The 15178-nt window shown below is 24.3% G+C and overlaps 1 protein-coding gene across 1 annotated transcript in view; it reads left to right on the top strand.

Moving 5' to 3' along the window:
* The first annotated feature begins 231 nt into the window (after positions 1-231).
* LOC129608138 (clumping factor B-like) overlaps positions 232-15178 on the top strand; it is a 51103-nt gene continuing 36156 nt past the window's right edge. Inside the window, exon 1 of the mRNA XM_055519465.1 lies at positions 232-266. Coding sequence (XP_055375440.1) covers positions 232-266 — 35 coding nt within the window. The remainder of the gene's footprint in view (positions 267-15178) is intronic.

The raw sequence follows: 15178 nt of genomic DNA, 5'->3' as shown, positions 1-15178 counted from the left end.
ATTTGTCTTGCAGATTTTATCAGGTTTCTTTCCGTTCTGCTCTGCCTGATGTCTACTGTGCCAGGTCGGATGTTCCGCAGGGTAACCATGTGGGTCCCATACTTTTTTTAGTTGCGACTAACAACGCTTTTGGTTCTGTTGTGAGTTCCGCGCTCAAAGTCTTGGAACTTAACATTGGTAAGTGTCTCGTCATGAGTTTTTTGCAGAGGAGGAAGTCTTCTGTTGTCCGACATGATTATTGTCTTAACGGGGTGGTATTGGGGAGGGTGAGTACTTTTTGTGATCTTTTGGTTATGCCTAATCACAGGTTGGATTTTGGTACTCATTTGAATATGATTCTTGGTAGGGCTGATTCGAAGCTGAGTTTCGTAATGAGGTGGGCTAGAGAGTTTATCGATCTGTATGTTGCGAAGCATTTGTATGTGTCCTTTGTTAGGTCAATTCTTGAGTATGCTTGTCAGGTTTGGGCGCCCTTTCGTGTTGTGGATGGTTCTCGTATTGAATTTGTTCAGAAGAAATTTTTGCGTTTTGCTTCGAAAGGTTTGGGCTGGTCTGATCCTTTCAGATTGCCGTCGTATAAGGCTAGGTTGATTTTATCGATTTGCAGTCCTTGAGGGCACAAAGAGTTGTCGCTGACATAGTGTTTATTCATCAGCCCGTGTCGGGGGTCATCGTTCTTTTTTAGGGCAGGTTTCTATTAACGATAACGTAAGGAATCTTAGGTCTGTTGAGTTGTACAATGTTCGCTATCACTCTACTGATTATGACAGGAATGAGTCGGTCACTAAAATGTTGCGTTCTGTTAATTCTAATTCTTTGGTATTTGATCCTGCTATTAGTAAGGGTACCCTGAGATCTAAACTTTTGTGTAATTTAAATTTGTATTGATATTTTCGTTATGATTTCGTTATTCGTTATAGTTTTTTGTTGTTATTATTATTTTTAAGTAATGCACGTTATTTTATGATCTTTCCTATTTTTCTCTCCCTTTCCTATAATTAAATGATGATCCTCTTGCTTGGTTACCGATAATTGCATAGTTGCGACTAAATGATTTTTTTATTTGCGCCTGTTGGTGCTATGCTTAATGCTTGATCTAAACAGATCAAGTATGAAATGGAGGCTATAGAATTTGCAATATCAAATAATGCGATACCAATAGTGTCCATTCTATTAAAAATTTATTCCCCTACTTGTCAATATTTTTTTAACACTTCATTATTAAAGACAATTATAATTATTTTCCTACACAAACATATACACATGCATACAATATTTTCCTTTTATAGAAAAAAACTATTTTTTTTTTATAATTTTATACTTTAAAAATAAAATTTTTATGACCTCAATCTACAATTATTTAATAAAAATTTAATAGAATATGTGCAAATTTTAATAATTGTCGAAAATAAAATTTAATAAATCAATTTAATCTATTATGTAGAGTATATATTTTAAATTTAATAATAATGGCACAATTCAAATCCCTTAGCGAAAAAAACAACATCCTTGTAAAATAATAAATGTATTTTTTTTTTGTAATTTTTTTTCGTATTATATTTACTCAATTAATATATTGCGCTTTTTTTTTAATTCTGCATGAAAAAGGAATACGGAAAAAAAAATGATCTTTGAATTTTAAAACTATAGGATGCAAATTTTAAAGTAGGTAAAAATTTTTTAATAGTATCACAAAACAAGCACATTTTTATTTAGAGAGCATTATAGAATTTTAGAATCCAGAAGTAATTATCCAGATACGAGTATTTAATTATCCAAATTCTGTTTAAAAAATTTCAAAATCAAATTTTATTTGTAGAAGAAGAGGATTCAATTAATTGTTATTTCAAAAATATATGGTTTTTCTTGATGGCTTTTGTAGAATCCAAAATGGTTTCGAAAATAAGATGAAAAATTGGGTTGCTATCCAATTAACTGACATGTAATTGCGGATTGTGATTGAAAAATCAAAGCTAAAATTCAGTTTTTTGGAATTTATATGAATCACACATTCAGTTTTATGGTCTATGAGCATCTGTTTTGCATCCCCATTTCAGATTTTAAAATCATATTCCTGCTATCTTTTCCTGCTCTAAATTAACAAGATGCCACTAACAAATAAAAGCTCTGTATTGTACTTCGTCTCATATTTTTATCCCGATATATGTATTTCAAGAAAATCACCGAGTTCCCTGTTTTAAGTTAAAAATCCTAAATTTCTCTCTTATTCAGTGAATTTATTCAATTATATTTGAAACGAAAATAAAAATTTTTCATATTAATAAAATTTTTAACTATTAAAATTAAAAAAAAAAAATTTATTTATTTTTCATAGTCGATCGATATTGAAACAGAAATCAAAAGGCATTAATATTATTTTATCAATCAATAAATTATTACATTTGTGGTTTGGAAAAAAAAACAACCTATATACATATTTGTACAGATATACCAGGATAATACCATAATGTATTTAATATGCTATTTAAAATGTGAATTTTAAGTTTTCATTTTCCTTGACAATAATTGTTGTTTTGTTTAATTTTCCTTTTTCTCTATTATTTTAATACATACATGATACATATACGAAGAAGATTAGTTATAGCCTAAGGATATCCTCGTTTATATTTCAAATACAAAACACATTAAAATCGATATTCATATTGTGCTAATAATTGTGTTATACTTTCAAAATCTATAAAAATGATTTAGTGAGTAATTTGGGAAGAATTCTGAATTTATACTGAAAAAATATATGAACAATAAAATGTTTAGGAATATTTGATAGGAAAATCATATTTTAAGTAGGTTATACAAATATTTGGGTAGATTTCTAGTTTCAATCTAGTCTATCTTGGTAATTAATTACCTTGTAGAATAACAATATTCATAAAATTGGGGAATATTATTTCATGTTAATCAATGATATGTGAAATGGTATATTTACAGAATAAGATTATTTAGAAATTAATGTGGATTGGAGAGAATTTTTATTTTTATTATAAATTATTGGGGCTTAGGTAATTATATTTAATAAATTTTATACATGTAAGATAAAAGAAATTGTTGAAATTTAATTTAAGAGGCCTGTTATTTATGGGATGCATTTATCATTACATTTACATAATCAAAAAAGTTTGGATAAGTAGAAATTTCGAGAAAACTCGTTAAAGTCCCTGTATCTCGGAAACCCTTGAGAATTTGCATCTAGTTCGCAACAAAAGTTTTATCCATTTTCGACCCTCTAACCAATGGTATATGTTGTTGTATACCTTTCTGACTCACCCTGTATAAATTTTTTATTAGATATTTATGCAAAATAATTGACACTTCTATAAAAAAAAATTATATATTTTGAAAAATTCGAATAAATAATTAATAAGTGACAAGAAATATTCATATATCTATATAAAAAAATTCCTCTGTGTACATAAAATGTAAAAAATATTCATATACAGTACCGCACAAAATAAAATTAACAAATTATTTCTGTAAAACAAACTGCTATTATTGGCTCCTTGCAACATAAAATCATTATTATTTGCTATCAATAAAATTTTAAGGGTGAAAATTTTTACTCAAAGCCGAAACAGAATATGTGTCTTTTACCGACCATTTCATGACATTATTGTATCCACTTGTGTTTTAGAAGAGTTTTTTAATTAATTAAAAATTGAAAAATAAAATAACAAATAATATTTTTACCTTAAAATTAGAATTTTTTCCAAAATTTTTGGTTAAAAAATTTTTAAACACTCACCTGTAAATAAATAGTAAAAAAAATATAAATAAATTAATTATCATATAATTAAAAAAATTTATAAAATTTTTAATATGAAATCTACACTTATAATAAAAGAAGTCATAATTCATGCTAAATATTTTGAGAGTTTTTTTTTAGCCTGTGAGTTTGGATGCAACCAATTATTATAGTTAGTATCATGCATTTAATTAAAATTTTATTATGCAAAAATATTTAAGAAAAAATTTTGTATATTTTCTGTGTCCTTAAAATTGTGATTTTACCAAAATAAAGGAACAACAACAGAATTAAACTATAAGTACTTCATAAAACGTATTTACAAAATTTAAGGTTATAAATGATAAAAACGTTATAAATTAATGTGAACTAATTGAAATTACTTCATACATTTTCAGAACAGATGAATGATGTAATTACAGGAGCGGGTCCAGGCAGAAATAATAATAACAGATATTTTACGAACTGAGCTACAGAAATATGAAGAATTTACCGGCAAATTTTTCTTTATATTGCTTTACGGTAATCTACATGATTACTTCATGTATTTGTTCTGCAGTTGTAAGAAGTAATTCCCATTAGTTATTCTTATAAGAATATTAATAATAATGATAAACAACAAAACGTAGTATTGGTATTATGATAATATAAATCATTGTTAATTAGAAATTAAATAATTAAGTATAATGGTAATTTTTAACAAAATCATTGTAGTTTAAAACTTAAAATGATTAACGGCAGATATCAGGTGTTATACAAGCGAAAATGTTCCCGTACTTAATTCGAATTTAAATTACTAAGTTTAAACCACAAAATGAATAATAATACAATTTATTTCCCAAAAAGTTTTAAATAACATTTAATTTTTCTTCAAAATTTCGCAAAAATATTTCAAAATTATCTTTTATTTTACAATAGGGCCTTATACACAACTTATAATATTATGTCTATTGAAATACATATATATATGCAGGTATATTACAAGAGAAAGAAACTATATAAGTTCTTATTTATTTTAATTTACAAAAATTTAATATTTTCCCCAAAACTATTTTATTTTATTATATAAAAACAATATTTTTAATTCATGAATATCTGATTGAGTTCTTACTTATACATTTAACCTTTAACTTTCTGTATAGTTTTTGTTCTATTATTCTGTTATTATTGATTTTATTTTTTATAGTAATATACCAATTAAAATATCTTTGTTATCTTAAAATTTTGAATCATTTCCAAAAGTGCTAACAAAAAACCATATTAAAAACTTAACAAAAATTACATAACTATTTTTTTTTCTTGTTTGTAGAATAAAGATATGTTTTTTAATTTCCTTTTCAATTGAAATTACAAAAATATTTTTCAACAATTTAAATCAGTTATACATTGTATATATTACTAAATGCACAATATAATATTTTTTATCATAAAATGTAACTATTGCATATACCAGGGGTGGACAACTGAAATACTCGATAGTAATTGAAATTTATCAAAATTTGAAATATTTTCGAGAGCTGTAATCAAAACTGAACTAAATAATTAATTTATCAAAAATTCTAGATTAAAAATTAAAATCAGTGTAATTAAATTGTAATGGAAGTTATTATAAAGTTGGAATAAATGTGGAGCCAACCGATTGCAGACGATTACGTCGTTGTTTATCTTAATTCGCGCAGTTTTCAGTGAGTTATATCATGCTTAGTTTGATAGACAATGAAATTTGTTCTAATATTGCTCTTACCCTTTCTTATTTTTTTCAAGTATTTTAAAAGACATTTTAAAACACACATAAATTATTAACAATTATTTTAAAATAATAACACAAACATTAAAAAAAAAAACTCGTGTACATTTCCCGAGAGCCATCAAAAATTCTTCAGAAAGCCGCGTGTGGCTCGCGAGTCCATGGCTAACCACTCCTGTTATATTAATACATATATATATATATGTGTACATAGAATAAATAGAAATTTCTAAATATTTTAACTTTTCCAGTCGAAATTTTTTCAATTAGCTTATAAAATAAATAAATATATAAACAACTTTTTTTTTTTGTTAGGGGGTAGAAAATATCGTTTTACAATAAAATCTAAATTATATTTTAGTAACCAAAATTATATGAAATATATATATATATAAAGTTGTACGTATAGTTTACTTGAGGGTCATCCAATGGTAAGTAATAAAAAATTTGTATTCTTTTCATTAAGTTTTCTATAAAAAACGTAAATTATAATGGTATAAATGTTTGTTTCAGAATTTGTAGGTATTTATATGGTACTACATATTATAGAATTTTGAGCAGGACAGAAAAACTAGATTCTTCCAAATATCTAGAATGAAAATGTATTACAGTGGTGAGCTATATCAGTGTGAGTTTTGTAAAAATTCTTGATATAAGTCGAAATTTTTGATTTTCACACATAAATTGATATCAATGATTAATTAAACACTGCTTTAATTACAATTATTCAATTTTAATTAATTGAAGTTAAAAAATATTGATTTTCAAAAAGGAAAATTATTTTTGTAACTCACAACAAATTTACTGGATTGGATATCAAAAAATCCCAAAAGATTTTATCTATTTACTTGTATACTTACAGTACAATATTTTTAAAATTATAGTCCTGCTTAATATGATATGCAGTTCTTGCAGCCAATTCTATTTTCTATGTAAGTGCACGTGTAAATATTTGATAAATATAAATTCGCGGAAATTCTGGATTTTCAAATACGTATACTGTGTATCTACGTATGATATACAAAAGATTGAGTCATTTTTTTCGAAAATGTTTTTTTGTATGCAACATTTTTCTTGCATTCAATACTAGATTACCCGGCTCATGTGCATGTATGAATATGATTTTTTCTTCCAAACAGTAAATACATAATATATTATATGTATGTAATCTAAAAAACATAAATATAAATAAAAACCTAAATAGAATAAAAATATTATTTTTATATTTACCTTTTTATTATTATAACAAATAAATGGAGATTGTATGTATACGTATAGAATGTCTATAACACTACTGAGAATACAAAAGTTTTAAATGAAGGTATTTTACCTTCAAAAAAAAAAAAAAATTATAGGTATTTATTAAAATAACAAAAATATACTCATGTATACACTAAAATGTAAATGTACATATGTAAGTGTTTGCATTGGTAATACCATGCAAAAGACGAGAAAAAAAATGAACTTTCCAAATTATTATCATCGGGTATAAAGTAAGGATATTTTGTTTATACAAAATAAATTTTTTTTTTCTTTTTCACTTCTTTTTTCTATTTTTATTTACTTTTCCTTGTTTGCAATAGAAAACTTTTATATGTATATGTACATGAGCACTATATGTATAACATTTTCTTATTTATATATATGAATCACATGGTTATATGGGGATTTACTTTACATGCCTATCCACATTCATATACTTACATATATTTATTTTAGTTCAACATCTTAGGAAAAATCAAAGAATTCATAATAAAAACATTGCAAGTTAAATTTACCGATTCTTATATTGTTAGCCTTTGTTTTGTAAACTTAGATTAAACTCAAGATACACCGAATAATTAAAAATTGAGTTGATATTAGAGATTAAATTACCAACATATAGTCTCATCATTTTTGTAATAATATTTGCACCAATCTATTACTACTATTCTAAGGAAGGCAGAATATAATAATTCTCGTACTAATTCTAAGCAAATACACGAACGATCCAAAATTTTAAATAAAATTCGACTTAAAATGCCAATGTTTTATTATAAGTATTAATAATAATATAGTTATATAAGTGTTGTTGAATTGTTGAAATTTAAAAGTGTTAATTGTTGAATTGTATATATTGCTCACAGCTTTTAAATGTGAATTGTAAAATAGAATTAGTGCAGTTTCGACGTATATTTCGAAAAAGCATAGCTTTAATTTGGATTCGCTATTATTCGCTAAGTTGAATTCACAATTCGCTCTAATTGAATTCGCTTATTATTCGCTAAAAAATGAATAATTTTCGATTTGAAAACCATAACCATTAAACTAAATACTTTATATTTTCCATTTGTTCAAATTTTTTTTTGTTATATAATTCCCTTCCACGGCGATTACTATACATTAATCCCACAGAATACAAGAAATATACCCAATTTATAAACCACATACTATTTTTAGGCTTTGGTAGTTTGTTTTTTTTTTTCCAAATATTTCTTTCAATAAAAGAAACTAACGTAAAGAAGGTATTTATATACCATCTACATACTTAAAGTCAAATGAATGGATGAAATCCCACAAGTATCGTTAAAAATTCCTTTTTATTTTTCTTTCCTCTCTCTATATATTTTATATTTTCATTCTATGTTAAAAATAAAGTAAGAAAATCAAAAAAAAAATACCAACCACCAAAATATCATCATAACATAACAATAAAGTCTAAAGTAATACACATAAAGGAAAAAATATCCTTTAAGCGAGAGACAAAACAAAAAAAGAAAGAGAAAAAAAGGAACCTAATACTAAAAATTATTACTTGATTCCTTTTTTCCCGGAAATTTTTTTATGACTTTTTTTTTTTATTTTCAACTTGAATACAACTAAAAAGTATTAAGTTGAGTTGGGTGTTTGGAAGAAAAGTATATGGAAATACAATTTATTCTTTACATATAATAAAGCCATGGAAAATACCTTGTTGACAATTCACACTTGACATTTTTCTCAACTATTCCATATATTCAGTGTGTATATACCATATATGTACTCACATACATAGGAATGTCAAACATATTTCTGTCATAGAAAAGACATAGGAAGATTTTACATTATACTTTTGCATTTTTACTATAAATTAGAATAAGAACTTATGCTTTTTCCTTTTTCTTCTTTCATATATTCTTCCTTTGTTTTCCCTAATGTAAATCCTGAAAATAATTCAGCATATACATATATTTACGTACATATATTCTTATTCCATCTTTAAAAAAATTTTTTTTTCTACCTCCACAAAATTAAGAAACCTTCAAATTTTTCGCATACAAAAAAAATATAGGGATTACTATTTTGTTTGAAAGGATATTCGAAGGATTTTCTAATATTTAGTAATATATACAGAAAGTGACTTAAAAAGAGCAAAATCAAATACAAAATAAAACAATTGTGAGTTCAATACATATCAGAAAATTAGAATTTAGATATTACAAGCTTAAAATATTGTAAACCAATACGGATATGGTAAATAACATATTGGTAATGGTATGCACATTACGAAAAACAAAAATTTTATTTTTTTTTTCAATATTATACGTACACATCATATATTCTTATTATATCCTTAATTTTTACTTGAAATTGGTGTATCATATTATCTTTTATATAATATTAGGCACCTACAATATAAAATTTGATAAGATTTGCAAAAGACAATATCAAAAATATCTTGAAATTTATTGAAATTTTCTTGTTTTTATTGGTATATACACAGGGAATAGAGAGGCATGCTTATTATTATATAATATGAAATTATACTGATGGCAACCTTCAATGATAGTATGAATTTCTTTTTTAGCTACATTAAAATATTTTAAGGTTTCTTTTACATTAACTGCATTAAAGTATAATGAAAATATAATAAGAAAACCGAAAAATTGTATTTTCCAAGATTTGCATTTTATTATATATTTAATTTTGGAATATTTCGGAATGCAAATATATTGAATTTAACTTTGAAAATAAAATCTCGTCTATAATGGATGAATTTATAATCTGAAATTTTTACTTTAGACAGAAATGAATTCTTCTTAGAATAATATTGTGTCTACGAAAATATTCGAAAATCGTAAAGTAATGCAATTTCTGAACGCAAAAATCATATAAAAGTATTTCAATAAAGAATTTTATACTTCAATTTTCTCAACAAAATATAATTTACAGGATCAAATCGACAGTATCTATAAAATAAACCCTATTTATTAACAGGATATATATATAAGAAATTAAATAAGGAAAATAACTATACTCAAATAATATAAAAATAGTTGTAAAAAAGGATTCTAAACATATGAGGAAAGAAAATGAAAATAAACGAAGTAATAAAAATTAGTAACAATAAAATTGGTTTTTTTTTTTTTTTTGCAAAGGCATGGATTTTTATAGTGATAATTTGATCGGAAAGGAATTTTTTCCCATTTTTTTTTTAAATTACATTCATTTTATGGCAGTTTAGGTGTTATAACATGATAACAATATGTGTAAAATACGCTGCTCTTTATTATATTTTTCCAATTTAATATAATAAAGAAGGTATGGAAGCTCGAAATTATACGAACTTTTTAGCTACAATAATATAAACATCTTGTTACGGCACTATTAATGTTATGAGATGAAGTTTATTGCTTAAAATACCTCAGAAATATTCGAAATTCCGGAATTCAATTTCAAGAGTTTTTCATTTAATATTATTATGTTGCCTTTGCCATTAATTTCTGGAAATTAATTTGAATGTAGAATTAACTCGATTTTATAACTTTCAATAGCTCTTGCATTATGCTAAAAAATTACAGTTTAAGAAGCCTTTAAAAATATTTCGACATGACTGATATTTTGTAATAAATTTGAATTTTTTTTTTTAAAACACAATTAAATTAAAGAAAAACGTGAATCAAAAAAAAAAAATTGTCTATATGCAAAAACGATTTAACAGTTACGAAATTATACCATTAGTTCGAAATAATCAATCAACGTTACGAAATTAAATTTTAAGTGCAATGACCAAACCAAACCCAATTTCATCTCAAAACAAAAATCTAATTTTCAATGTACAAATTTTTTTTTTTATTTTTAACTTTTTAATAAAATCACGTTTTTCATTAAAAAAAAAAACATGCTTTCAAAATTATTTTTATCCAAAAAAACATTTTTTTTTTGATATTTTAATTGATTTTTATCTACAAAAATGCTTTGAAATAATTTCTACAGGCAGTTAATTTCTTTAAATTTACCGCGATAATTTAAGAGTACATTTATTATAACTGTTATTACAATTTTATTGATATGTTCATAATACCGTGCATTTGAAATTAAAATAACTATATGTACAGTTGAATCGAATATAACATAATGTGAATGTCCAATATATCAATGCAATGAGTTCTGTCAGAGCCGGATCTATCATATGTGGAAAGTAATCATATGTAATGGGCGCCGAAAACAGGGGCGCCATAAATTACTATGCGCAATGTGTAATGTTTATTGTTCGTTGCTTTGAAATTATGGGGCAAACTTTTTGCAAAATATGTGTATTTTATAAACATATAAAATTTGCAGTCTTTATTACAGCCAGTTTGAGTTCTGTTCATAACATATAAAACTTGTAATCTTTATTGCAAGAAAAATGATACAGCCAGCTAGACAAATTGTTCGCTAAATAGAAATGTTCTTCTAAGTGTTCGAATTTTTGTTCATAAAATCCTCTTGCGTTACATGTAACAAAATTAATCTACTTTTTTAGGTTAAAGAAACAAGAATTTATACAATTTAATCATTTAAAATTATTGATATTAAATATAAGATTACAATTCTTAATTTAATTAAAATTGACTAAACGTTACGTCTAATCTATGTCATTAAAAATGATAAAATGACAATTCAAATTCTCACTAATACTAAATAAATCCTATAGAATAGATGATATAACTGTCATTGTTAAGAATTTACAACACAAATCAATTATAATTTTTTTTTTGCCTCTCCACTCATAATTTTATTAATTGGTAAACATAGTCATTTTTTTTTTTCTCAACATTTTTGACAAATTACTTTAAACTAATGATGCCATATAAAAATATATTGACCTCATCTTGGTGAACAAAAAAAAAAACAAAAACAAAACAATAATAATTTGTAACCTGAAAAATAAACACAGTATACAAAATGTTTCGAATTTGAATTTAACCTAAAGTTTAACAATAATTTATAAAAAAAAAATGTATATATATATTTTGCTTTCATAGTATTTAAGCGTGCTAATTGACTAAATTAGAACAATAAAAACGCATATATGTACACAAAAACATGTTAAATAAATAGATAAATAAAATTTACCATAAGTATATACAATAAAAAAAATAGACTAAAATTAGCACCTATACAATTAAAAAAGGCTAAACGTCAAGTTGTTTTTCAATCATTTTAAGCATAATATGCCAAAATAACTTTTAAAATAGTCTTGTATTAATGCTTGTTTGCTGCTATTTTTGGGTGAAAAAACAGAAATTTACAATTCACTTTATTTATAAAAAAACTATTTTGCCTTGGCAAAGAATTTTTAATTAATAAAACTGAAAAAAAAAATATTTGGCAAATGTTTGATTAAATTACGTGCGCGCCACTATAATTAATGATGACGTAAAATATTTTATTTTTAGATGTTAATGGAGTTAACAATATGCATAGTATTTGTCATTATGCCGAATCGCAAACTAAATTTCTGGTGTAAGCTTGTAAATTTACAAAAGATGGGAACATTTATATTTTGCGCAATTTATATATAGTGAAACCTGTAAGTAGACTACCCCTCCAAGGTAATGACTGGAATTAATTGTGTATAAACGAGCAAACTAAATAAATTCAATAAATTTTAATATTATATTTTAATTAAAAAATATTCAATAGTTTCAGATATCAGAAAAAATTCATTCTGCCTTCGATAGGTTAGCTCATATCGTTTATGGTATATACGCTAGTTTATCGATTATGGTATGTTCGTCTCAATTTCATTGTTAGGTGGTAATTATAATATAAGCTTAACCTACATATATAAATAGTGCAAATTTAAGTCAATAAGCAGAGAAAATTTTCGCTTTAAAATCTCTCATAATTTTAAATGAATTCATTCCAATTAATAAAAATTAATTAAAATTTAATTATCAAAAAATATTACAAAAATTCAAATAATTTTAATTTAATTTTATAATGGCAATTTATTAATATTTTTAAGGCAAGCATCAAAAATTATTTTTTTTAATATTTTGATTAAAATATTTTATATAATTTTATTCGCATACGGATGAAGTGCATGTATGGATTATATTCTTTAATATTTTTATAATAATAATGTGTTCACAGTGCTACATGTAAAAAATATATTTAGGTGTTGACTTGACCAGTTTCCATAAATTCAATAAAAATATTTTTCATTTTTCATTTTTTCTCTATTTTACTTTTATTACAATAAATTATTGTTAATAGTGCAATATTGTTATATTATATAAAGAGTTTTCTGTACAACTAATTAGACCTATGATGCCAGAAAAAAAATGTAATATTATTTGTATGTTGAGTACATATTACTCTAGTAGCCTTATTAAGCCTTATTACAACATGTATACTCGAACAAAAAAGCAAGAATTAAAAAAAAAAAATAATAATTAAGGTTAACATAGATGAAAAAAAAATAATCATAAATAAAAATAAAGCGTCAAGTACAACAAAATACACAACATAATTCACCCAAAAAGTATTATTTTAAATGGACTTTTCTTTTTTATATTTTTAGTTTTTTTATTTAATGCAACATTTACAGTTTATATGCAAGTTAAAATGCAGTAGAATTCAATTATAATGAACTTTTTTACATTAATATGCAAAATAAATTGTTTGTTGAATCTGCTTGAATTGCAACTGCCATAGCAAATGAGATTTGTGTTTTGTTGGTTAGAATTAGAATGTCACCCTTGTTATAATGGTGAAACTTTCTTATATTTCATGAATTATTAGCAAAAATTAATTATGATTCAGTTTGGAACCTATACCAAACTTCATTTGATCTGGAAAACGCATTTTTTTCTAAAATTAAATTGAATTTTAAAGCACAAAAACATTTTATTTGAAGCGTTTGATTTTAACCACATAACCACATTATTCATTGCGTGTAATTTATAAAAGGAAATTATTGTATAGCAAAGCATGTCCAACATAAAATTGTAACGAACGTTCCTTCACCGTGATAAGTAATTAATCAAAAAAATATTTTTATATTTTTTTTTGTTATTTTATAGTTTTCTTTGTATATTCAACTAACATTTTATGATATTGTTAATAATGTTGCGTTTGTAATTATTGTTATACAATCGTACATTGTTGCAATGAAATATTTTGCTGCAGGAAAAATTAGCTAAGACCCTCATTCATTATATAACATTATTGTTTTTATACAATTGTTATAAAACTGATTGTTGTTGACTTCACGTTTTTCCATTGTTTTTCTTCTTTTAATTTATAATTATAACAGAATAATTGCGTTTAAAAAAGCAAAAAATAAAAAAGTTAATTTAATTGGAAACTAATGGAAAAAGTCAACAGAGAAGAAGAATAGAGAAAGTATTTCTGAATGAAAGATAATTAATTGGAATAGTTTTTACTAAAATGGATTCAAATTGGTACTGGTTCAAATTTTAATTGGTTTCAAGTTTAAATAAAATAGCTTATTATAGAAAAATAAGAAATATTTGAAAATTTGTAAAATCAGGCATAATTTTATGCGTTTGATTTGAATAAATATTCTTAATATGCCGTAGCAGTTGCTATATACATCTAAATAAAAAACGAGAGTAAAAATATTGTTTAAATGTCAACAACCGACACTTACTTTCACATGTAGACGTACAAATTGCAATTTTCAATAAGAATTTTATAAATAATAATGACATCTTTTTGAATGAAAACCAGTTTGTATTTAAAAAAAAAAAGAACACTTTTTTATATAAGTTTAATATTAATTGTAATGTGACTTTGATTGATGTTATTAATAAAATGTTTTGTGCATAAAAAAAAAAAGAAGTTGTTGCACATTACTATGGTTTTTACGTTTGTGTGAAATTGCAGTTTACAACAGAATTATAGAAGAATGGTATAAAAATATTCTGACAAACTATTGTATTTTTTTTCTCCTCCCTGCTTTTATAACTTTACTCAATTATGATATCGATTATTCACTATATGATGACATTAAATGTATAAACTTTGATTTGACACAATACTTATTATTAAAATGTCATTGTCATTTGTCATTTAATTACAAATTATATGATTTATGCGACGTTTTTAATACATAATTATATAAAATATAAATACATAATGTAGTAAAGAAAGGTTTTAAAAAATTTAATGTACATTATGTCTTAACAGTAATAAATGCCCCGATATTGAATTTCCAGACAGTAAATGTTTCGACAGTAAATGTCTTGACAGTAAATATCGTGACAGTAAATGTCTAGAGAGTAAATGTCTGGACAGTAAATGTCTTAACAGTAAATGTCTCAAAAGTAAATGTTCTGACAATAAATCATTTATTCTCATTCAAAGTAATTGACTTCAAATTTTTTTTTTAAGCTAGTTTAATTGAAATGACTACA

This window comes from Condylostylus longicornis, unplaced genomic scaffold (assembly GCF_029603195.1).
Source record: "Condylostylus longicornis isolate FDR11 unplaced genomic scaffold, ASM2960319v2 ptg000030l, whole genome shotgun sequence".
Classification (NCBI taxonomy): Eukaryota; Metazoa; Arthropoda; class Insecta; order Diptera; family Dolichopodidae; genus Condylostylus; species Condylostylus longicornis.
The sequence above is the reverse complement of the archived record's forward strand: the minus strand, read 5'-3'. Positions and strand labels throughout refer to the sequence as shown.